Source organism: Phytophthora sojae (assembly GCF_000149755.1).
Source record: "Phytophthora sojae unplaced genomic scaffold PHYSOscaffold_1, whole genome shotgun sequence".
NCBI lineage: Eukaryota > Oomycota > Peronosporomycetes > Peronosporales > Peronosporaceae > Phytophthora > Phytophthora sojae.
Genome location: NW_009258115.1, coordinates 13,226,481 through 13,249,690, shown reverse-complemented (window position 1 = coordinate 13,249,690; position 23,210 = coordinate 13,226,481). Strand labels below are relative to the sequence as shown.

The 23,210-nt window shown below is 56.4% G+C and overlaps 7 protein-coding genes across 7 annotated transcripts; 4 read left to right on the top strand and 3 right to left on the bottom strand.

The window, feature by feature from the left end:
* Positions 1–114: 114 nt before the first annotated feature.
* PHYSODRAFT_295425 (hypothetical protein) lies at positions 115–1,995 on the top strand (the record flags this gene model as incomplete). Its single annotated transcript, XM_009519727.1, has 4 exons — positions 115–1,332; positions 1,413–1,643; positions 1,724–1,816; positions 1,891–1,995. 4 exons carry the CDS (start codon positions 115–117, stop codon positions 1,993–1,995), a joined length of 1,647 nt encoding a protein of 548 aa, XP_009518022.1.
* A 156-nt stretch (positions 1,996–2,151) lies between these two features.
* PHYSODRAFT_477460 (hypothetical protein) lies at positions 2,152–3,048 on the bottom strand (the record flags this gene model as incomplete). The annotated part of the gene is made up of 2 exons (XM_009519726.1): positions 2,152–2,242; positions 2,321–3,048. 2 exons carry the CDS (start codon positions 3,046–3,048, stop codon positions 2,152–2,154), a joined length of 819 nt encoding a protein of 272 aa, XP_009518021.1.
* A 448-nt stretch (positions 3,049–3,496) lies between these two features.
* PHYSODRAFT_476606 (hypothetical protein) lies at positions 3,497–5,135 on the top strand (the record flags this gene model as incomplete). The annotated part of the gene is made up of 5 exons (XM_009519725.1): positions 3,497–3,539; positions 3,616–3,741; positions 3,931–4,035; positions 4,105–4,931; positions 5,004–5,135. 5 exons carry the CDS (start codon positions 3,497–3,499, stop codon positions 5,133–5,135), a joined length of 1,233 nt encoding a protein of 410 aa, XP_009518020.1.
* A 1,809-nt stretch (positions 5,136–6,944) lies between these two features.
* PHYSODRAFT_349585 (hypothetical protein) lies at positions 6,945–12,102 on the top strand (the record flags this gene model as incomplete). The annotated part of the gene is made up of 2 exons (XM_009519724.1): positions 6,945–7,115; positions 7,306–12,102. 2 exons carry the CDS (start codon positions 6,945–6,947, stop codon positions 12,100–12,102), a joined length of 4,968 nt encoding a protein of 1,655 aa, XP_009518019.1.
* A 293-nt stretch (positions 12,103–12,395) lies between these two features.
* Positions 12,396–13,370, top strand: PHYSODRAFT_295421 (hypothetical protein; the record flags this gene model as incomplete). Its single annotated transcript, XM_009519723.1, has 1 exon — positions 12,396–13,370. One exon carries the CDS (start codon positions 12,396–12,398, stop codon positions 13,368–13,370), a length of 975 nt encoding a protein of 324 aa, XP_009518018.1.
* A 3,972-nt stretch (positions 13,371–17,342) lies between these two features.
* Positions 17,343–17,873, bottom strand: PHYSODRAFT_408655 (hypothetical protein; the record flags this gene model as incomplete). Its single annotated transcript, XM_009519722.1, has 2 exons — positions 17,343–17,744; positions 17,814–17,873. Coding segments are annotated over 2 exons (462 nt in total), but the record flags the coding sequence as incomplete, so codon positions are not given.
* A 75-nt stretch (positions 17,874–17,948) lies between these two features.
* Positions 17,949–18,827, bottom strand: PHYSODRAFT_440443 (hypothetical protein; the record flags this gene model as incomplete). The annotated part of the gene is made up of 3 exons (XM_009519721.1): positions 17,949–18,041; positions 18,204–18,269; positions 18,342–18,827. Coding segments are annotated over 3 exons (645 nt in total), but the record flags the coding sequence as incomplete, so codon positions are not given.
* Between the last annotated feature and the right edge of the window lie 4,383 nt (positions 18,828–23,210).

The window sequence follows — 23,210 nt, the reverse complement described above, 5'->3', positions numbered from 1 at the left end:
TATAGGAGGTGTGCCAAGCTTCGCTGTCTGATGCGATGAGCGTTATGCTGCTGCACTTTTGTTTAGCAACGGCTCACCAGCATTGTGCATTCCTAGCGCTTCAGCCCATTGCCAATGGAGATGATGTCGGGAATGATGGGCGCTGCCGCCCCAGCGCAGTGGACGCAACTTTGGGGTCCGTCATTCGGATCAGCAGGGTCACAGCCCATGAGACGTTCAGCTCACGCCGTCACCGCCTTCGAGGACAATCTGTACATCTTCGGTGGCATCAGTACGAACGCACTTGACGAAGATATCGAGCACAACGACACGTGGGTGTTCGACCTCGTTGAACGACAATGGTCGGAAGTGGAAGTCGGCAACAATCGGCCTTCGAATCGGTTCCATCATGCCGGCGTGCTGCATACAAACGCCAGTGTCAACGAGTTTGTCGTATTCGGAGGACTGTCCCTCCTTGCTGCGGAGACTGACCAGACCACGCCAACGACGAGCAACAGTGTACCGGTAGTGCAGTACAACGATGTTTGGCGCCTTTCATTAACCGGCAACACCTCCGAATGGATAATGGACCCCACTCCGCCGCAGTCCGATGCCCCGGACGCTCGATCTGAACCCGGAATCGTGATTCATAACGACTATCTGTACATGTTCGGTGGCATCGCGTACGACGAGAAAGGTGAAGACAGCCCCGTCGACTACAACGATCTATGGAGATACGATCTAGCCAACTACACCTGGGAGAAGATGGAGCCGGCAGGGAATGTACGGCCTCCCACTCGATTTTCCCATTCGGTGGCAGTGCTGTACGACGATGACGAAACTGGTGAGGCGTATCTACTTGCATACAGCGGTCGCCACCTTCTGATGTCGAGTTGGACGCTGCTGGACGACATTTGGGCCTACAACTTTAACAGCAACGCGTGGATGGCTGTCACCCCGTCGTCCGATGTCCCCCGTGCATACACCTCCATTGTCACCACAAAAGGCTTGGATATGTGGTTTTTCGGTGGATACTACAAGCCTCAACAGAGCTCCAGTGGCTACGTGTACGACGACGTCGTCCTCGGGAAATTCGACTTGAAGAACATGGCGATGGAAGCGCGGCACGCCGTGATCGAGAGCGACGAGGCGTCCCCACCGTTGCGCTACAACCATCGCGCTGCTCTTTGGCGCGAGGACACCATGGTTATCCATGGGGGTAGCTACCAGAGCCAACTTGGCGATGTCTGGGTGTATAATACCACGAACGCAGAAACCACCGAAATCTCGAACAATACTCTACCGCTTGATCCCGAGTCACTGGTGTACGTCCTGGGCGCCTTCATCGTTACGGTAGTCTTCGTTCTCCTTGTTCTACTCCTTCGTTGGCGACGCGCAGATCGGAGAAATGTACGCATTTGCGCTGTATGTAGTGTTGGTCATGCCTGGCATTAACCGTCATAACTGGTTTCTTGTATGACCAGGTGCGTGCTGCGCAAATGCGAGGAGCTGCGGTGGTTCGCGGCGTCACGAAGGAACGCTTAGAGCAGCTACGCGTCACGAAGTACTGCCGCGCCGAGCGAAACCCACAAGCACCGACAGAGCCGCTCAACCCGGCAGAAGGCGGCTCAACGGAAAATGACGATGTGTGTCCGATCTGTCTGGTACGTCACCACGGATACCTTTAACGGAGATGGCAAGGGGCCTTGTTCTCATTCGACTTGTCAACCGATTGCACGACCAGATCGAATTCGAAGACGGCGAAGATGTTCGCAATCTGCCATGCAAACACATTTTCCACGTGGCTTGCATCGATGAGTGGCTCAAGCGCAACACGGTACGTCTCCAGTTCCAAGCCATGATACACTGAACAGGTTTACTTACCGTTTGATGCACGTACTTGTACACCAGTCGTGCCCGATGTGCAAAAGCAACGTGGATCTGGACGCGGTGGATATCACCGTGGAAAACCTTTCAACTGGTAGAGGAGGCGCTGTGGTCACCCCCGTCCCCTAACTTCCAGCGCACGAAGTTTGCCCCTGTGCTGATCATCATATTGTATTTGCCTCGATGGTTCGTTGTCGTGGTGCTTAAAATCTCGTACTCTTTGACTCCTGTTTCTGACATGCAATAGCTTCAGCAAAAAAGAAGATACGGTTACTCTCTATCTGCCTATCGGCGGCGCTGCGAGCTCTGGGCTAGCAGCTCCTTGGTGACCTTCGCTAACCGCTCCAACTCCTTCGGCGTCGCCGGACCTCCCGCACTACAAAACACACACAAACCCACACATAAGTCCACTACACCACACACCAATCCGCCCAAGACAAACAACACAACGTACATCCAGCGGATGCGTCCTTTGCCGTCCACCAGGTGCGCGTACCCCACGAAGCTGTTGTCCAGTTCCATGGGCGTGCGGAAGTCGTCGCAGCGTCCGAAGTGCGCGAACGTCGTGGCGTGCAGCTCGTTGGGGATCTTCTCCTGCAGCCCGCGCGTGATGCTGCCGCTCACGAGCTTCATGTACCAATCCTCGATCACGTTGAGCGTGAGCGTCTGCACCCTCTTGTCCAGCTGGCCCTGGCCGTCGCTCATAGCGGCCACGAAGCCCTCCCGCCAGGCCGGCAGCATGTCCAGCCCGTAGTTCTTGAAGGCCGTGAGCACGAGCGTGGCCTTGCCCTTGGTCACGAAGCTCTGGATGTCCACCTGCTTGCCCTCCAGAGTGTCCACCTGCAGCGAGGGGACGCTCCTGGCCTTGCCCACCTCGATGAGCGCGTCGGCGCCCTCGCGCACCTTACCCTCAGTGTCGTTAAGTTGCTTGAACTCGCCGAACATGTTGGGCCGGTACTTCTTCTCCACCTTGCGGTCCGCCTCCTCGATCATCTCGTCCAGCGCCTCGAGCGCGTTGCGCAGGTTCTGCGCCGGGGACGCGCGCACCGACAGGATTTTCTTGGGCTTGGCGGCGGCGGCGGGAGGGGCCTCCTTGGACGCATCCGGGGAGCTGGAGAACGCGGCGCGGAGGGGCGCGCGGCAGCGGCGCAGCGCCGACGTCGCGCGGCGAGACGTCAGCATGGCCAAGTGAAGTGAGCTTGTGGACGGCGACGAGGTATTGTGCGGTTGGGTTGCATTAATTGAGTTGCTTTAATGATTGGAAACTTAAGTAATGCAACATAGTCACTTCAACTCGTAGATTGTGGGGTGTATCAAAAGAACCCCGGGGTTTCAAGCTGCGGATGCGCGCAAGCTGCCGGCCACAGGCTTCTACTGGCGGTGCATTGTGCAAGAATGACAGAAGCGATTTCGTGGTCGATGGTCTTGTAGTGTGGCAACAGTAGCGTGGTGACGAGGACCTGGTCGGAGTGCTTATCTTGCCAGGAATAGCTGGCTATTTCGACGATGAACCAGGTACCAGGGAAGGTCTGGCGAACACAACTGCGGGGGTCTTGTCCAGCTAGCGGCTGCGCGCGTCGTGGAGTGGAGTGGGGCGGGACCATCAGCGCGCCATTAGCATAAAGACCTCATGTCGATTTTTGGCGGCTCCGAGCGGTTCCCCAATGAACCAGGTTCGGCGGGTGCACTGTGCAGCGCGTTGCTGTAAGTCACAACTAACCTTGTGTTACCTTCGATGCCTTTATCTAGCTCGATCGCCAGGACCGATCTACGCCAAGCCGGAGATACGCGCCAATGCGCAAGTTGTTATGAAGGCCGACTACCGGCCTGTAGACGAGAGTCGGAAATGGGGCAAGCGCGAGAGCTGGATCGGGGGTGAGCTACGCTGCCGTACAAATATCAAACCACCCGTCCGTCGCGATACTAACCTTTCTGGGCTTGTTACGTCCAACGTGTCAAGGCCCGTCTCCCCAGATGCCCATAGTTAGCAAAGGTACGCCCTAAACGTTTGCACTATCGATCAGAGCAAACGCTTTAACGTTTGCCGTCGCCTTTTGCCGACAGAAAGTGGCCGAGCCCCTGGTCACTACAACGACAATGTAAATCCTGTCAAAACAAGAGCACCGAAGATGTCATTCCCGAAATCCGACCGCTTCCTATCGCAGAAAGGTATGGCTATTCATGTGCTGATTTGATCACTGTTCAACGTGTCTAAGTGGTTTCTCCGCGCTTCAACAGTAAATATGACGGATATGAACCACCAGCGCGAGCTCATATCGGTGGAGAGTCCCGGCCCGAAGTACAACGTCAACTATTTGGCGGCAAACGGCGGCAGGGCTGCTCCTCCCAAATATTCCTTTGCAGCGCCCCCTTCACCGAAGACGACAGCGCGCGCCGAGGCCCACAAGACGCGGCTGCCTGACGTTGACACTCCTCGGCGCGGCCACCGCGAGTCGTGGCTATCTGTTATCAACCGCAACGGCGTCTTGGTCATGCCAGCGTCGCCCGTAAGACCTCGTCAGTTTTCAAACGGAGGCACTTCAACACCAGAACAGGCTCGCGCGACGCCACCCGAGGAAGGTACCCCACCTACACCAAGCAACAATGCCAGCGTGAAGAACGGCGGCAACGCGTTCGGCCACGAACATCGCTTTGGCAAGCGACAAATTGAGCAGCCCAAGCCCAATACCCCCGCTGCAGGCAACACCCGCGTGCAGTTCGTGTCGGCCACGCACACCCGCGAGAACATGGGTGAGTTCTCGCCAGGTCCGATCTATTCGCCGTACAACCCGGAGTGCCCCGGCGGCCGACTGGCGCCGTCGCCAAGGACAGGTCGGCGACCACAGCCGCCAGGCAGCCCGGCCGACCCGAAAGACCCGCACGCGAACCCGAGCAGCCGCAGCTCGTGGCTTGCGGGCGCTGTCCGCAAGTGCGAGGGGCAGGAAACTGTGCTGCTGCGCATGGGGGACATCCCGCCCGGCCCGGGCTCGTACGCGGAGCCGCTGTCCTCGTTCGCCACGTTCTCGCACAACGCCAAGGCCAAGTCGATGCGCTCGTCCGCCATGGTACGCTCGCTTGATACCGGTAGCCACAGTCTGTTCGCCTGCAATGGCATGCTAACCCTCTCGAACGCGCAGGTCTCCCGGCCGTCACCGAGGAAGACTGGAGCCGCGTCCGCGCGGCAGCTGCGCCAGCGAGAGGCCTCGCCCCGCAAGGGCAGCGCCATGACGAGACCCGCCGAGCCCACGGGGCCCAACAACGAGTCCTAGGACAGCCTTGCATGGATATTCACGCCGATAACAACGATAGATCAGATAGCTGCCACCCGCAATACTTGCTTGCTTGCTTGCCTTGACCTTGGCCATCTCAGCTCGATGCGCAATGAGGATTCCTCATTGAGGAGCCACCGAGAGAAAACTAGATCGCATGCGTCAGCGGACACGGTATCCGCGCGCTGATTCGGCTCAGCTGTATATCGCATGCGGAACAGGAGCGGAACGTTGCCCCATGCGTGTCAAGCGTAGTGTACCTGACAACTTCAACATGCCGCCAAAAAGGCAACATGTACCCGTCAGGCGACCCGCGAGGTGACGGACGGGTAGGGCAGACCATCACTGCGCAGCTGCTCTGCTGCCTTTCCTGCTGTTGCTGGTCGCGGCGAGGGGGGGACCTTCGCGGCATTGTCCGATGGCGTACTGTCGGACGTCAAGGTGGCATGGGGCACGTTGGCGAGTGTCGGCGGATCGGCTAGTCGACGGCGGGGCTTCACCGCTCGGTCTCCTCGCTCGCGAGGTCTCCGCTGCAGCCCGCAAGCGACGTCCACCCGAGTGGATAAGGTGTCCTTTGAGCACGATCGCCGCTCGCGGCGTCACTACGAGACCCGTGAGTAACACGGAGCCTATCGTGGCAAGGGGACACTCGCGCGACATAAGGCCGGCCGCGGCGGTGCAGAGCGCCGGAGCTCGGGCTCTCTTTCAGCACACGCGCGTCATTTCCAGGTCAGCTCTCGGCGCCGACATTCGGACCACAAGGCCAGCCTCGCGTGCGTGGCGGCTTGCCGCGCTGGCGGGGATTTGCAAGCATGGCTAAGCTCGCGGCGGTAAGCCAAGCTGTCGCGGCAGCACAAACGTCAAGCCATGTAACACGGCCCCAGCTGCGTTGCATGAAGACTATCATTACATGGTGCTTCTGCAAGTGAACATGCTGCCGGCCCGAGGTGGCCTGCAGCCTGCAGCCTGCAGTGCAGGCGGTCTGCCACCGGCGACTTGCTGCTCCGGGCTGTTGAAGTGGCCCGGGAAGCCGGCTCTTAGCCCCGGCTACGGCCTCTCCCTGCGTCACATTGTGAGCGCTGCATGCGCTGATGGACGCCGCATTGAGATAGAGTCTCTACTGAGTGTGATCATAGAGATTCACGCGCTGTGCCTTTCAGCGCGGCGTGCCCGCAATAAGCGGCCATCGCGCCCTTGGACCCGAAGCAGCAATGGGCATGGCCAGCTCGATTGATTTCTGCACGGTGTGTGACTGAGTGTGCCCCGCCGACACGCCGGCTGGCGGCCGGCCCAGACCGCGAGGCGCAGCTGGGGCCGCCCCGAACAGAGTCGCGAGAGAGGTCACATCCTGGCAAAGTCTCCAATGCCGGCCGGAACGTTCGCGGCCCGGGCTTCGGATCTGGTCCAACACAGTACGTATGACCCGAGGCCATCGAAAACTTTTTCCACTGCAATCGCCGCCAAGCCCCGCGCGACTGGCTCCAGCCAGCGGCGATCTTCGCGCACTTGTAAAGGCTCGGCCCTGCGCGCTCGGTCTCCGTGCAGAAAAGCATCTGCCGCCCCGACAACCCGACCACAACGCAACTCGCGTGCGTCGCCAACAGCAGGCCGCCGCGTTTCGCCCCCTCGCCGGCTCGACCTCTGCCCTCCTTTCGGATAGGCCCGCTCTCCCCCCCTCTGCTCTGCGCTCTGCGCCGCCCGCCGTGCGCACTCACAACTCCACTTGCTGACTCTCGCGCCCCGGTCTCGCCTGCATTCGCTTCCCACCTCGTTGGGCCCAGCGGATTCCTGGCGCAGCTCCGAGTCTAGATGGCAGGAAGTTCCGAGAAAGCGGCAGCCTCGGCTGCCGCTAGCACCAGCAACAACGGCCTCAGCTGTATCAAGTGCGGCCGCGACGTGGCCGAGTCCGACGCTTTCTGCATCTACTGCGGCACCAAGGTGAGCCTCTCGCTCTCGCAGCGCAAGCCCGCCGCCGCCGCGGTACCCGCGGCCAAGCAGCCCGAGAAGAAGCCCGAGGCCAAGCCTGCGACCGCCCCTGCTCCCAAGCAGGCCGCGCCCAAGCAGGCTGCTCCGCCCAAGCAGGCCGCTCCGGCCAAGCAGGCGGCTCCGCCCCAGGCCCAAGCCGGCCCAGCCCAAACCGGCCGCGGCCATGCCCACGCCTGCCCCGCAGTCCGGCAACAGCCGCCCGCCCACCAGCGGCCAGTCGACGGCCCCCTCCAGCGGCAACTCGGCCGCGGGCCGCCCGGCCGCGGCTCGCCCGGCCCCGATGCCCACGTCGGCCTCGACCCCAGCTCCTGACCGCCGCTCGAACCCGGCTTCCCGCCCGTATCCGTCACCCGCCGCCCCGCGCGCGCAGAGCGAGAGCCGCATGAACGACCACAGCGGTCGCAGCTCGCTTGACGGCGTCCCCGCCGACGTCGCCGGCCTGGAGAAGCTCTGGGTGCCCGACAACTTCAGCAGCGAGTGCATGGACTGCAAGACGCCCTTCGGCTTCCCCAAGCCGCGTCGCCACCATTGCCGCGTCTGCGGTCTGCTGTTCTGCCGCCCCTGCGTGAACCACAAGATCCAGGTGCCGGCCTCGTTCGGCTACGGCAACGCGCAGCAGCGCTGCTGCCGCAACTGTATCACGGCCCTGCAGATGAAGGCCATCACGACGCCCGCCGACGTGTTCGCGCAGCGTCGTGGCCCCGTGAGCCGCTCCATCTCGGGCCAGGAGAGCTACGAGGTGCTCGGTGTGTCCTCGGATGCCACGCCTGAGGAGATCGCGGCCAAGTACAAGGAGAAGTCGCGCTCCATGGACCCCACCAAGCGCGAGGACCAGGAGACCCTCGAGAAGATCAACGACGCCTACCGCAACCTGCAGGACCCCAACGCACGGAGCCGCGATGACTCGGGCCGCGCGCGCGACTCGAGCCTGCTGGGCGGTGACTCGACCAGCCACTTCGTGTCGGACACGGCCCGCAGTGACCAGACGGAGTGCCAGGTCTGCTTCCGTCCGTTCAAGCTGGGCCGTCGCCAGCACCACTGCCGTCGCTGCACGCGCAGTGTCTGCAACCAGTGCAGTGTCGAGTCCAAGCCCATCCCGGAGCTGGGTTTCCCTATGCCCGTGCGTCACTGCACGTCGTGTAACGAGAACCCGCCCAAGTTCATCAAGCCCGTCATGGACCCGGTGGCCAAGCCCCCTGCTGGCTTCGAGTACCTGACCAAGCTGGACATCCTCGTGAACGTCAAGACCAAGCAGGGCGGCAACACGGCCGACACGGAGACGTACATGGTCAAGACGTACTGCGAGCCCAGCGAGGCTGCGGCCAAGGCGGCCAACTACTCGGTCACCGAGTCGGACCGCGCGGTGACCCACGAGTACCAGATCCACGAGGAGCGCAGCATGGCCGACTTCGAGTGGCTGTTCGTCAAGCTTGGCGAGGTCACGAACCCCAAGGCTCTGCCCATGTTCCCGGACAAGCGTACGGCCCGTGCCGACCGCGAGAAGGTGCTGCAGACGTTCCTGTACGGCTGCATGCTGCACCCGCTGCTGCGCGACGCCGACTGCCTGAAGGCGTTCCTTGCGCTGCCCACGGAGCAGCTCCGCCAGTTCCAGAAGAGCGGCAAGAAGACGCTGTACAACACGGACGAGTACAACACGCTCATCAAGTCGCTGCGCCTGGAGCTCGAGAAGGCCCAGATCCGTACCAAGGTGAACGGCCTGATCAACCGCCAGAAGGAGCAGAAGCAGCGTCTGGCCCAGCAGGCCGCGCGTGCCGAGGAGCAGCGCAAGCGTGACGCTGCTCAGAACATTCGCCGCGAGCAGGCCGCCTTCCGTTTCAAGGCTCTTGAGGCCCGTAAGGAGACCCAGACCGAGCGTATGGAGCGTGAGAAGGAGCGCTATGAGAAGCAGTCGAGCACCACGCACATCTTGTTCTTCGACGTCGTGCGTGACAAGTCTGTGCGTAACACGGAGGAGGAGACCCGCATCAAGGAGAAGGTCGAGTTCACCAAGTCCAAGGACAGCTTCCAGCAGGACACCACGCAGTGGAACAACGACATGGCCCAGTGGTCGAAGCACCGCGCGGACTGGTCGGAGGCCCACAACCCCGCTGTGTCGAAGGATATCGCCAACGACTTCATCGTGCACTCGTACGGTATCTTCCACTCGCACCAGGACCAGAAGGACAAGGTGCCCCGCGAGCTCATTGACCTGCACGCGCAGTTCGTCAAGATCCAGGAGAAGGAGCCTGAGCTCCTTGAGGAGGAAGGCAACACGGTCGACGAGGAGTGGATGAAGCTGGCCAAGGAGCGTGAGCACTGGACCAGCAGCCGTGCCAACATGAAGCGCGAGGACGAGATGTGCCGCGACGAGGACACTCGCTACAAGCAGGAGCACGAGTACGTGCGTCTGGAGGCCGAGGCCCGCCAAAAGAAGGTCAAGACCATCGAGGCCGACCTGCTAGCGCTCAAGACGGAGATCAACGCCCGTACGCGCTCCATTGCCCAGCGCCGCACGCGTCACCAGGCCCTCGACGAGGAGTACGAGAAGGAGTGGCGTGTGGTGCAGACCCAGCGCATCAACACCACGAAGTCTCGTCTGGACGAGCACTCGGCCCGCATCACGCGCGGCAAGAAGCGCACAGACGTCTTCAGCGACCAGCTCGCGCGCCAGACCAAGTCCCAGCGCATGCTGCTGTTCAAGCGCGCCGCTCTTACGGAGGAGCGCAAGGCGGACTGCAAGCTGTTCGACGAGCACCGTGAGGACTGCAAGAACACGCTGGACGAGGCCCGCAACGCTCTGGTCATCACGCCTGAGTACGTTGCTCGTCTTGAGGCCGACATGAAGGTTCGCGCCGGTGAGCTGCAGGCTGTGAAGGAGAGCAACAAGCGCATCCCGCAGGAGGGTGGTGACGCGGAGGTGGACGAGCGTGACGAGTTCATGAACGAGACCCGCCGTCGCCGCGCCCAGTTCCAGAAGGAGCTGGACGACCAGGCTGCCCAGCTTGAGGCCGAGAACAAGCTCTGCACGTCGCTGCTGGAGCGCATGAACCAGCACATCAAGAACCTCGAGGAGGAGGTGAAGAACGCCGCCCAGGAGGAGACCATGATCGGTGAGTTCAACAAGCTCATTGATACAGAGACAAAGCTCCTGGCGGACGAGGAGGCCAAGCGCGAGGAGAAGAAGCGCCTGATCACGGAGCTCATGAACAACGCTGGCAACTGGGTCCTCGACTCCCTGCACGAGCACTCGAACCGCAAGAAGGTGGAGGCGAACCGTCTGGTCAAGCAGGCCGTGCGCGCTGCCGACCTGCAGAAGCTGGTGCAGCACTTCACGCACCGCGTGATCGACCAGGAGGAGCGTATCATGCGCCAGAAGCAGCGCATCCTCAACGGCGAGCACAAGGTCGAGATGCTCAAGTCGTCGGAGAACTGGTACCAGTATGTCACTGGCCACGCCGCCGACCTTGGCAAGAAGGACATGAAGATCCTCGAGGCTGGCCGCAACGAGCGCGGTGAGGACCTGAAGGAGTCGTCGCGCCTGCAGAAGGACGACGAGTCGGACATCAAGAGCGTTGTGAAGGAGCTCTCGGTGAGCCGCAAGTGCGCCAAGGAGAAGGTGGAGAAGCGCGAGATCTGGGCCCAGGTCGAGGACGTGTACAGCGTGTCCAAGCCGCAGGAGAAGGACGAGGACATGATGATGACCTCGCAGATCCGCAGCCTGCTGCAGCAGCTTGCTGAGGCCTTCGAGATGCTGACGAACCGTCTGCTCGAGGAGGAGGAGAGCCTGCAGCACGCGTCCACGCAGTTGGAGGGCGAGATCGAGTCGATCAACGCCTTCATGGAGCGCATGGAGAGCGAGGAGAGCGCCCTCTGCGCCACTGAGAAGACCTCGCTCGCCAAGGAGTCGCAGGTGCGCCGCTCGGAGGCTGACCTGATCGAGCAGCGTGCGCGCGCTCTGATCGACAGCTACAAGCAGATGCAGGCGGAGCACATGAAGTACCCGGTGGAGCTGGGCAAGATCAAGAGCCGCCGCGCTGAGCGCGAGAAGCCTATCCTCCCGCGTGAGGCTGAGCTTGAGGCCGCCAAGAAGCTGATCAAGAACCGCAACTACTACGACCGTAAGGCCTGTGCCGAGTTCGCCAAGCGCTTCCGTGTGGACCAGGAGCTGAAGGAGGTGCGTGACGTGTTCGACTGGCTGAAGCTGGTGATTGAGCGCGACATTAAGCGGATGGAGAAGTGGCTCGACTCGAGCCGCAAGGAGCGTAAGGAGATCGAGAACCTGAAGGTGAAGGGCAAGGAGATCAACTGGGACGAGGACACCCTGGAGCGCATCCCCGCGCTCAAGGAGATTCAGAAGAAGATGGCTCGTCAGAACAGCAACTCCAACCACAAGGGCGGCAACAACGAGGCCAAGCTGGCTGACGCTGTGCACCCGTCCGAGCAGTGGATCGTGGAGCTCCTCAAGTTCAAGAAGAACATCTCGGAGATCGACTCGAAGCTGCTGAAGGACATCAGCGTGACTGTGGACTCGGCTGTGAGCGAGGAGGACGTGGTGAACGCGAACCTCAAGAGGATGAAGACGGACAAGGAGTACGTGCTCAACAGCATTCGCTTCATTGACCAGGAGGAGGCCAAGGCCATCCGCAGCACGGGTAAGGGCGGCGTCCCCGGCCGCCACAGCCCCGGCTCGGAGAGCGGTAGCTTCGTGAGCGGCGACGAGCAGCCGACCCCGAAGGCCCGCACTCCCTCTCCGGCTCCGGCACGGTCTCCGTCGCCAGCCCCGGCCCGTTCCCCGCAGCCGGCAAAGCAGGCCGCGTCCCCGCCTAAGCAGGCTGTTTCCCCGCCCAAGCAGGCCACGTCGCCGCCCAAGCAGAGCGTGTCTCCGCCCAAGTCCGCGCCTGCCAAGTCGACCTCTACACCTTCCCCGGCACCTGCACCTAAGCCGCGTGCCGTCGCGAAGCCTCGTTCGGAGGAGTTCTAGATAGAAAGAGGACTGTAAGGAGATCGGTGGTACGCGAGCGGCTTGACGGTCTCCTCTGACGTCGGTATCTATGGGAAACACAAGCCGCTCGCATGTTCCTTGTTTTTATTCCCATTTTCATCGCAAGTGCTTTTGTAGAAAATGGTTGGAATATCTTTTTATTCGTTCGTTACCGGCTACCGCATCGATTGCAGCAGCACGACTAGATGTATGTAAAGGGACCGCACCGCATAGGCCATATCGCCACTTCTTCATTCCCACCTTTGCTTATCTCACACTCGTCTCTCAACAGGATGCTCCTGCGAACCGCCACGACAAACCTGAGTCGTCGGGCCTCGATGCTGGCTCAATTCTGTGTGAAGTGCCATGACTTCGCCCCACAAGATGTGCCCGCACGCCTTCGCTCGAAGGAACTCGAGGCCGAGCTACTCTTTCGCGAATCGATTTGGTGGGAGCATCGTCGTAAACTTAACCGCAGTCTTGTGAGTCAGGCGCGCGAGGCGACGAAATGCAGCTTGGACGAGGACGAGTTCTTTCACGAGGACAGCGACGAAGAAGACAGGGTGGACGACGACGACGACTTTGTGCGATGCAGCGCGATAAAGCGGTGGAGGGTGGAGACCATCTACGAACGTTTGCTCCGCACAGACCCAGCTGCCTTCGACCTTCCTCAGATTGAAAGTGACCGCTTTGCAAAACTGTTGGAGAATCTACGACGTACTGAGCGCTTAACTTCATCTTCTGCGTTCGGCTTCAATGCGGACGTGGGGCGTATAAAGGAGTCGGTTCAAGAGGTTCTGTTTCATGTGAAAACCATGTTCGAGCGAGGTGAACTGAGCTGCATTAGACGTCCACTGATCTCGTCTCGCACGGTGCTTTCGAAGGGCATCCCAAGTTGGTTAGTTGAAAGCAAGAAGCGCAAGATCCTCGTGGTCGTTGTGGCGCATGATTTATACGAGGGTCAAGCTCGAGCCTTGGTGTTGATGGACATCGCTCTCGGCATCAATGAGGAGAAGGAAGTGCCCAGTGACTCAATTCACGGGATCGTCACAGACTACCACCGCTGGATGTTTCTCAAACGAACGCCCAACGAGATCGCGTGTTGCAACGATTTCATCATTGAGGCAACTGAGGATGCAGACGTCGCGCGTGTGGCGCGGCGCCTGTATGGGATATTTGAAGAAGGAATCAACTATCGTTGCGGTGCTCGCGGACGTCGATCGCCGCTATGGCTCAAGAGAATGTTTTACAAGTTTACGGGAGCGTAGAAGCGCTCTGTAAATGGACCTTCAGTCACAACAAACAGCAGTGAATTACCAGGATCAACTTCTTCGACGAGAAGAGCCGTATCGTGAGTTTGAAGATCAGGATGCAAGATTTCTTTCGAGAACGATAGGGTCGACTTAAAGAAAAGACATCAATCCACTGCTATTGCTGCCTTTGCTCTCCGCTAGTTCGGTGCCTTCCTTAGCAATTGCTTTCTTCTTCGAGGTGACCACCATCGTCATAAAGCTGTAGGTTACACACATACACCCCACTCCTGGAAAATACTAACCCGCCTGCGCCTACGAATGACTCTAGCAGCGTGATGTTCAAAGCGCTTTTCACCGCTTGCAAGCTGAAGCGGAACGCCATCGGGGCAACGAGCTTTGGTCGAGGCCTTTCTTGGCGTCAACCTTCCACGGACGAGGCAGGCAAGCATCGACGCAAGCTCAATGGTTTCCTCGCCCAGAGGAATGGTACCGTGCAGCTCAGTCTCGTGGAACATTGTAGTGTCTTTCGACCCTTTGCTTGCTTGAGAATCCTTGCTTGGAGGTGAAATGAATTCTGGTATTCAATGCAGCCGCTGCGGCTTGCACCGCAGCGGTTTCTGTTAGCTTCTCTTTGCTATATGTCTCCTTACTATGCAGTATACAAGTGCTCTGAGAGTTCGCCCCGCTCTCATGCTTCTTCATGTCGTTGATAACGACCGTGCGAAGTGTCTGCTGAAGGCAGCCTGCCCCAGGCCGCCACTACACCGCCCTCCAAGCAGACCTTCGTACAGGAGCTCCCGCCATAGCTTGTGTCGCACTACTTCTTGGTGTTGCGCTTGGCGCGGCGTTGGCGGTGATTCTGTTTTGGCGGCTTCGGTTGAGCATCATTATCCCCACCACGCTTGCCCCGACGGTGAGACAGAGTTGGCTGGGCTGTAGACTCTGCACGCTTTCTTCCTTGGGGATGCGACCGCAGTTGGAGAACGAACTGACGTAATTCGTCGTCGTCGGCACTGTCGACATAGTCCTGCAACTTGATCGGAACATCCTCATACATAGTCCTCACAGGCTCCCAGGAATCCTCGATGGCCTCGAGGCCTTCCCAGCGCACCAATATTTCATAAGTGTGCGCTGCGTGCTTGCGGTACTGAGTGAATGCCTCCACAGTTAAGTAGATGTCTTGGTTTGCAATGTGTGCCAACATTTCCTCGTTGACATCCAGACTTTGGTCCGCATACATTTTCAAACGCGAGGCATGAGCAAACTTTGCCGTAGCAGTGATCAAATGCTCGATTTCAAACGAGTTGACGTTTGCGCCAATCACACGGTACGGCCCCACCCACGTGACCGAAAGTTTGTTGCCCTGCTTCTTTGCATCGACTCGAGACCAGAGAACATAGTCGCCAACATGAAAGTTGACTGAGCGAGCACCTCGCTGTTTGTTCTGGTTGCGCTTAGTTTGCTTTTCCTTGGCCGTGGCTACGTCTCGGTGCATGCCATCGAACGACGCTCGCAAGTTGCCAACAGCCTCACGCACGTCTGGCGAGAAATCACCCGTGGTCACCACATTTGCCGCAATAGCATCACTGCCAATCAGGATTTTCTGCAGTGGAGTCGTTGCCTTTACTCCAAGAAAGACTTCGGCTGGAGCGTGGTTGGCCAGAGATGCCACTGGGCTGTGATTCAAATTCGCTTGAATGAGTGGTAGCAGCGCAACCCAATTATCTTGCTCCACCTTATACTCCAACAGCATGACTCGCAATACCTGCAGAATATCGCGATTTAGTCTCTCGACGCTCCCATTGATCCACGGGCAATACGCGAGAGTGAAGCTCTGAGTCATCTGGGTTTTGTGGCACAATTCCTCCAGTAGTTGGTTCTTAATGTGCGTTGCAGTATCGCTGATCAGCACTGAGGCATGCCGTATCGACTATTCCAGTCCAGAATTGCCGTGGCCGCTGTGGCCGCATTTGCACTCGAGCACTCGATCAGTTCGCAGTAGTGAGAAAAGTCATCTTTCATGACCAGCAGATAGTTGCACTCTCCATTGTAGTCCCCAATGAACAAGTAGTCCATGTGCAATGCTTCGTTGCGCTCTTTGGAACGATAGGTCTCACCCCACGGACGTGGTATTATTTCCCCGCCCTTGACGTGGCAGCACAAGAGACAGCGACTGCAGAATGCTCGTGCTTTAGGCTCCAATCTTTCAATGAGGAAGTGTTCTTGGAGGTGGTTGATCATCACCTTCACCCCTCGATGGCCCATTGTGCCACAGTGGGCGATCACCATCAGCCTCATCAAGAGCACTTCCGCGTCCTCCGGAATCCACACACGGTTTTGCTTATCTCTCCAGAACCCATCCGGTTGCTCCTCGAGATGCGGCGGACGAGTGCACGTTGTTGCTAGTTGCACACCTTTGATGTCTTCCTCCGTAGGCCAATCAGAGTCTGGACGCAGTGGACGAAGCTCCACCTGCACATGTGCATCCTGCGTCTGCCAACGCTTGATCGTTGTAGTCTCCCTGGGCAACTCGATGCAACCCCAACGAGACGCCATATCCGCCCACACATTTTCTTCTCCACTGATATGCTCAATAGTCATTAAGTTTCAAGCTCCATCGCTGCAATTTTCCTCGCACGTGCTTCTTGATCTCATCACCCGGTGCGAAGATGAAAATCAAGTTGCGATGGTCAGAATATAAGCGGAAACCTTTAGAGCGGATCAGCAAATAGTCCAAGTCCATCGCTGCCTTTATGATCGGAAAGGCCTCTTTTTCCGATACACTCTAGTGCTGCGCAGCTCCCTTGAACGTGCCGCTCATGCAGTGCACGAGTTGATGCTGCTGCTCGGTAATGCTAGTCGCAGGATCCCAGTCCGCGACAGCCGTCACGATGATGCTCCAACCTGCATCGCTGGCGTCCGTCATCAATATGAGCTCGTCCGAGTCATCCGGAGTCACCAACGTGGCTGAACTAGCGAGTAGTTGCTTAACTTGGCCGAAACTGATGCGTTCTTCGTCAGAAAAGTTAATCGCGACGCGTGCTGCAACATGCTTTGTCCGCTTTGTTCCTTCTAACGCAGTCTGCAGACGTTCTTGCAGTGGCGCAGCTACTCGAGCGAAATCAACCAGGGAATTGCGCATCCAGCCGGCCGCACACAGAAATTGCTGCAACTCAGCCGCGGTTTTCGGCTCAGGAAGATCACTCAGCGTCTGAATCTTTTCGTGATCATACGCGACCCCGTCCTCCTTAATGATTCGGCCGCACCACTTTGCTTCGGTAGTGTACAGGCAGATTTTATTCAGCCCGAGAAATAGTCCATTCTTCTCCAAAGTACTGTAAACACGGTCAAGAATCGATAAAAATTCGTCTATCGTGTCTGCGTAGATGAGAAGGTCATCAATCCAGGCCAGTACATGCTCGTACAACAGATTCGCTTCACGCATAATCTTCTCAATCGATTGCTGAAATTGGATCGACGAGTCCACTGAACCTTGTTGCAGACACGTTGGCGTGAAAACACCATCTTCCGTCATGTAAGACTGTGACTCTTGACTTACTTTAGCGAGAGCCATTTGCCAAAAGCTTTTCAGGAAGTCGACAGTTTGCCGGTGTTTCTTGTTCTTCGTGTGGTGAAGTCGTGTGTACTGAGACTGGGCATGGATCCGGCTACAGGTAAAACCTGCGCATTAGGACGACGAAAGTCCACAGCTTGACGAAGTCCTCCCGTTTTTCCTGGCTTCTTCACAGGTCGAGCAGGACTAGCCCATCGGCTAGCTTCATTCCGATACACCCAACCGAGCTCAACCAGCGATTCGTTGAACGCCTTCATCCACTCGCGCTCCGCGGGTGCGTAGGTGCGTGGCCTGCACCGTATTGGCAGAGTTCCCTCTTTGAACCGAATGACGAACGGTTCAATCTTCGAAGGTGGGTCATTTCCAATCGCGATGCGCCAGATATCGTACCGCATGGCAACATCAAACAGTTCTCTTTTCCGCTCTGCAGGGAAACCATTTGCAACAGCTTCGTTGATAAGCTCACAGAGTCGTGCAATAACCTTCTTCTTGTCTGGAGGATCGAAACTCATCGGAGTCTCTGACTCGAACGGATCAAAATCCACAATCTCCTTATTCGCAAGTGCAGAAAGCTGACCTTCAACATCAATTCCTAGAGTCTTCAGAGTGAGCCGGCCCAACAGGAACTCATCCTCTTCTGTCTCCGTCATGATACAAGTCACCTTGCGCATGCGAACCTTTCCTGCAGGCGTGATCAACTCCAAATCCAGCTGAATCGATTCATCACAGCTAATAATTGCGCCTCCCACAGCTTTTCCATCAATCGGCTTCTGTAGGCGCTCAACTTTCACATCCGGACAGGCTTGCAGTAATTCCTCCACAATTCGACGAGGAATCACATTGTATTTCGTGCCATTGTCTGGGAAATAGGGCATTGTTACCACCCCATTGAATGCAACGTGCATTGGTGCGAGGTCTTCACCATCACCCAACACTCGCTTCATTTTCGACGCTTCAGCGTCCCTGCGTCGATCCATGCGCTCTTTGAACGCTTGTCGAGCAGCCTTCTTTTGCTCATCAGTGGCCGAAGGACAGTCACTGACCCAATGAGTGCCCTTGCAGTGCAGACAGCCCTGAGCAGGTGCAGCATCGCGCTTCTTGAATGTAGGTCGCTCGTCCCGACGATCTTCTCGAGATGACTGCCATCGATCTCCTTTCTGCGATTTGTGGTTGCTGCGAGGAGACGTTTTCGTAGCTCTAGCTGAACTTCTGTCTCTTGTCGAGTGAAAGAGATCAAAGGATTGTTTATTCTTGAGTGCCTCCGCCTTGATAACATCAAACAAGCGCGGTACACTGAGCTTCACCGTCGGATCTAGGTCTTGGTACAGCAAAACCTGATCCTTCAAGCCGGAGGGACGCAGATTTTCAGTCAGCAAACGGCATTTCAGCTTTTCATTACCGTCTAGCGCCACACTCAAGCCATATTCTTCGATGAGTTCATCAAACTTGTCGAAATAGTTCAAAACCCTGGCCTTCACATCCTTCTGGCGAAGGTCCATCCTTAGGTGCTGGTTCATGATCGCATGAACATTCGGGATCTGGTCGTTCATCATTGTCGCCAAGATCTGGTTAATTGCTGCGATCAGCCTGTCGTTCGTCATCTCGCTCACTGAAGTCTTCAATTCCAGCTCACAAAATGTCTTGAGCAAACGGCGGTGGATGGTGGAGATCACCGGCCTCATGACAGTAGCCAGCGACTCACCCGACTCCTGGCAGCGTGCAATCACTGCCGCCTCGTATAGCTCCCGCTCCCGCCGCCACTTGACGAGAGCCTCGTGCGAGAAACAGACAATCGGAGGTGGCTCCAACGCTGTCCATAGCTTGGTCGTCGGCTGCGACGTGTCACCGTCATCTCCTGCGGTGTTCGCCCGACTGCGCTTCTGCTGGGGGCCGCTCATGGCCCGTGTTGGATCGTTGTCCACAGCCAAAGTTAACTTTGTAGTGTCTTTCGACCCTTTGCTTGCTTGAGAATCTTTGCTTGGAGGTGAAATGAATTCTGGTATTCAATGCAGCCGCTGCGGCTTGCACCGCAGCGGTTTCTGTTAGTTTCTCTTTGCTATATGTCTCCTTACTATGCAGTATACAATTGCTCTGAGAGTTCGCCCCGCTCTCATGCTTCTTCATGTCGTTGATAACGACCGTGCGAAGTGTCTGCTGAAGGCAGCCTGTCCCAGGCCGCCACTACAAACATGGTGAAGCCCTTCTTCGAGACTTCCATGTCGGAGAACCCCAAGGTGTCTCCGGTCGACAAGAAGTGCAAGAACAAGAGCTTCGACGCAAAACTGAAGAAGCTCGACGAGCTGGAGAAGTCGAAGGGGACAGTCTTCGCGAGGGATTTGTCGGAAGGGCGCAGAGGTTTCAGTGTCCACACAGCAGGCCCTCCGACAATTCGACTGCAATGAAATTTAAGTAAATCAACAAAGTAACTAATTGTAGGGAAGTTCTTGGTACGGATACATACAATATTCCTGCTGACCGCGCAATATCGTACCACTACGGCCTGCATCTCACTTTGTAGCGTTCACTGCGTCTGCTAGCGTCTTCACACCCCACAGCTGGCGGTTCACCTTGAGGAAAAGAATGGTCTCCAGGTGAATCCTGCGGGAATTCGGAGGCCTACAAAGTGTTAAGACAGCAAGCCGAGATTTATAGTACAGCAGGGGGTACAAAATAATGTTTTACGGTACTCGACGTCTGAGGTTGCAAAAAAATAAATAATTCCATACAAATATTGCAGTAGTATTTCCACTTCAATGTATTATTCGGAGGGCCTACCACACAGTGATCGGAGCTGTTGTGGAGATGCTTGGAGATGACTTCACGTATCTGAAAGAGAATACGATCAGGTCGGACGCGCTGCTTTGCATAGAATTTTTGAACGATGATGCCAAAGTATAGTCGCGCAAGGGCATGGAACACTTACATTAATGCCACATTCAAGTATGTAATTCATACTTTAGCGACTAGTATTAATATTTGCATTAGCTGTAAATGCCCCGTTTTACGAGAGAAAACAGGTTTGGGACACCGACCGCTCTCATTATACTGTGAGCATGGAACTACGCGAAGGTTGCGACTTAGGTGGGCTCCACAGCGAATCCTTCACGATTGAGAACTTGAATAACAGCACAAATTCTGATATTAAACTTTCGGGTGCTGCTACAGACCTGGCCAAAAGGTTGGCACCCCTTACTTTCCACCTATCTCGGCCCCTCCTGCGAGTTTTCCCCTCAAACTTGGACCAATTATAGCATTTTTCGCGCTGATTCTGCCAATCAAATCTAAGCGTAATCCAGCCAATTTTGAGAGACTTTCTATACAATGATTGCTCTGCGTGATTGGCCAAAAGGTTGGCACACTATTATTACTTGATTTCAGTATGGCAATTATGAACGAGTTGTGTACATCTCAGGTAGGTGGTCATGCATTTAGAAAATGCATAGAAAATACCTTGCATGTGGATTCTCGTTCTTGCAGAGAGCAGTAGAGCTGGCCAACGCAACGGGAGCTGGAGACGGGCACTACAACCGCATTAGAACGCTTAGGGCGAATAGGGGTCAGCTCTACAAGTGCGGATGAGTCGTTAGTGACTGGAAAACCCAGCGGTATTTCGATCGCCTATACAAATCACACTCCAGATATTGCCGCCGCTACCAAGGCTTCATGGTGGGCGACAACGAGGCAGCGCGCTGCCAACTGCGTTGTATTTGCATTAGAAAGCGCTACGGACCCGCTTCAGCCGCTGCAATGTTTTTAGCGGGGGCAACAAACGCCGCTACTCATTCGTTTAAGGATAAATACCTGATCTGTACACAACATGTACATAATTTACATACTGAAATCAAGTAACTAATAGTGTGCCAACCTTTTGCAGCCTCATTTTCGAGTGCTTGTATTAAAAGTTCCTCAATATTGCGCTAATTAGGCTGTAATTTGATTGCTAGATCAAGCGCACTGAGCACGCTAATTGGTCCAAGTTTGGGCACCGAGCTTAAAATTTTGAGTAAGTTATGGGGAGAAACAGGGTGTGTGCCAACCTTTTGGCCAGGTCTGTACTGTCTGGGGCAGACAGCTCCCCAACTTTCTCCCCCCTCTAAATCGATAAAGCAGTATTTTCTATGCTCCAATACAATATAAATTACGGAAATATGTATTATTTTTTGTCAAATAATTGTTATATTTATTAGGGCTCGACAGTGATCATAATCCAATATTATACGGTGTTGGCGGACCTCGAGGGTACGCAGCACTCTGAAACGTCCACCACACCCGCGCTGTCCTTCTTCATATCCTACTCCAACGCGAGCACTTGTCGCCCACCAGGGCAGCATCCTCACCCTGAATGAAGTTGCTGCACCACACGATACATAATATCCTTTTCGGCTCGTTTACTTCACAGGTGTTCCGTGGCGGTAGAATCGACTTCCCTTCTCCTGGGTGATGCCCCGCCGCCCAGTAGATGGGAAGTTGATTCTACCGATGCCCCCAAAGCCATGGGAATATTGCTTTCTGTCGAACTGGGTAGGCAGATCGGAGCGTGTAAGTGCATACGAGTAGAGTAGACTACGGAAAGAACGCTTCGCTTCCGCGGAGAATGTTTGGGATTGAGGGGGGAAAAACCTCGAAGGTGACAACCCCCTCTTGGTTACACAAGTAATACACAACTAACGGCTCACTGGACAAACTACAGTTTGTATGGCGGCAGGGTGCAGAGGCGTTCAACGTCAACGACGTTGAGCTGGCGGAGCTCGACACGCCATCTCCACACTCCTACTTCGAGTACGCCACACTCTGTCGTCCACTAGCACGCACACAAGGCTTGACCGTCAGCTTCGCCACTTGTAATGGCGATCGGCACCGGCATCAAGTTGAGCGGCTGCCGAAACTTGTTAAACAGCGTAGGACCCTAAGGCTTCGTGAAGATATCGGCCAGCATGTCCTTCGAAGGACAGTAGAGCACCTTGAACTCGCTACGCTCGTGGTAGTCCCTGACCTTGTGGTACTTGAGGTCCACGCCCTTGGTCTTGTAGTTGCCTTTGATCTCGGTCAGCACGACGATAGCAGCCTGGTTGTCTTGGTATAGGATGGTAGGCTGGTGGCGCGGGAGCTCCAAATCCTTGCACAAATTGTGCACCCACACGATCATGATGGAGCACTCGCTCGCAGCGACAAACTCCGCGCAACACGTATCATCAGTCACAATTCGCTGTCTGCGTGACTTGTACGCGAACGTGCACCCATTTAGCTGAAGCACGCAGCCAGTGATCGAGTAGCGACCATCCATCTCAATACCAAGCTCTGCATCTGCGTAGGCCACCAAATGCAGGTCGGGTGTCTCCACCTTCTCCCACGCTAGTCCATAGTCAGTGGTCCCTCGCAGATACCGCAGCACGTGCTTCGCCACCACGTAGTTCTCGTGCGTGTACTTGTCCAAGTACTTGGCGAGTGTAACAGGGTTACACGCACAAGTGGCTACAGTCACTTGTAACTCTAACAGACACGACGTCTGTTAGAGGTTCGAAAGACTTTCACGACCTTGGTGTAGACACACCAAAGGCTACATACATTTACGACCACCACAACGGGTGGTCCATAGAGACTTAGGATTCCTATCGGCTGAGAGCAGCATCTTTTAGCCAATGAGCGACATGCATAGCATTGGAATTCTGCCAATCAGCCGTTGGCAGATTCCTATCTTAGAATATCACATTTAGAGGAAGTCAGAAACATAAAACAAAAATGGCAGTTCTCATTTTAACCCAAAACATTATTTGGATCGTTTATTTAAATTAATCTATACTCGGAGGCCCGAGTATAATTAACTCTAATTTAAACTAAGCTACGCTTCCTCACATACACGCGCACACGTGTAAGCTAAAGTAGTGAGCCAAAGTAGGCCCATTACACCTGGATGCACTTTGTAGTCCGTCCAACGACCGACTACCTGAGCTCGTACGTCACCGCACGAACGCGGAGCTGAGAACCTTCCCATGGATACAGAGGTGCCCATGGAAAGCTCCACTACGCCTGCAACTCACGTTGCACGCGCTGACTGTCCCCACCCGTCGGATCCAGAGTGGGAGGCCCTCCAACGACTGTCAACAGTCATTGGTGAGGCGGCTGTAGCTACGATGCTGCGTACGCTAACACCGACAGAGCAACACGGTGTTGCTCTGGGTTTCATCCTGAAGGAGCAACGCGATGTTGCTACTACTTCCGCGGTGTCGTCCGGGACGACACAACGCGCGCAATCGCTGAAGCTCAATGTGAGCAACTATGTC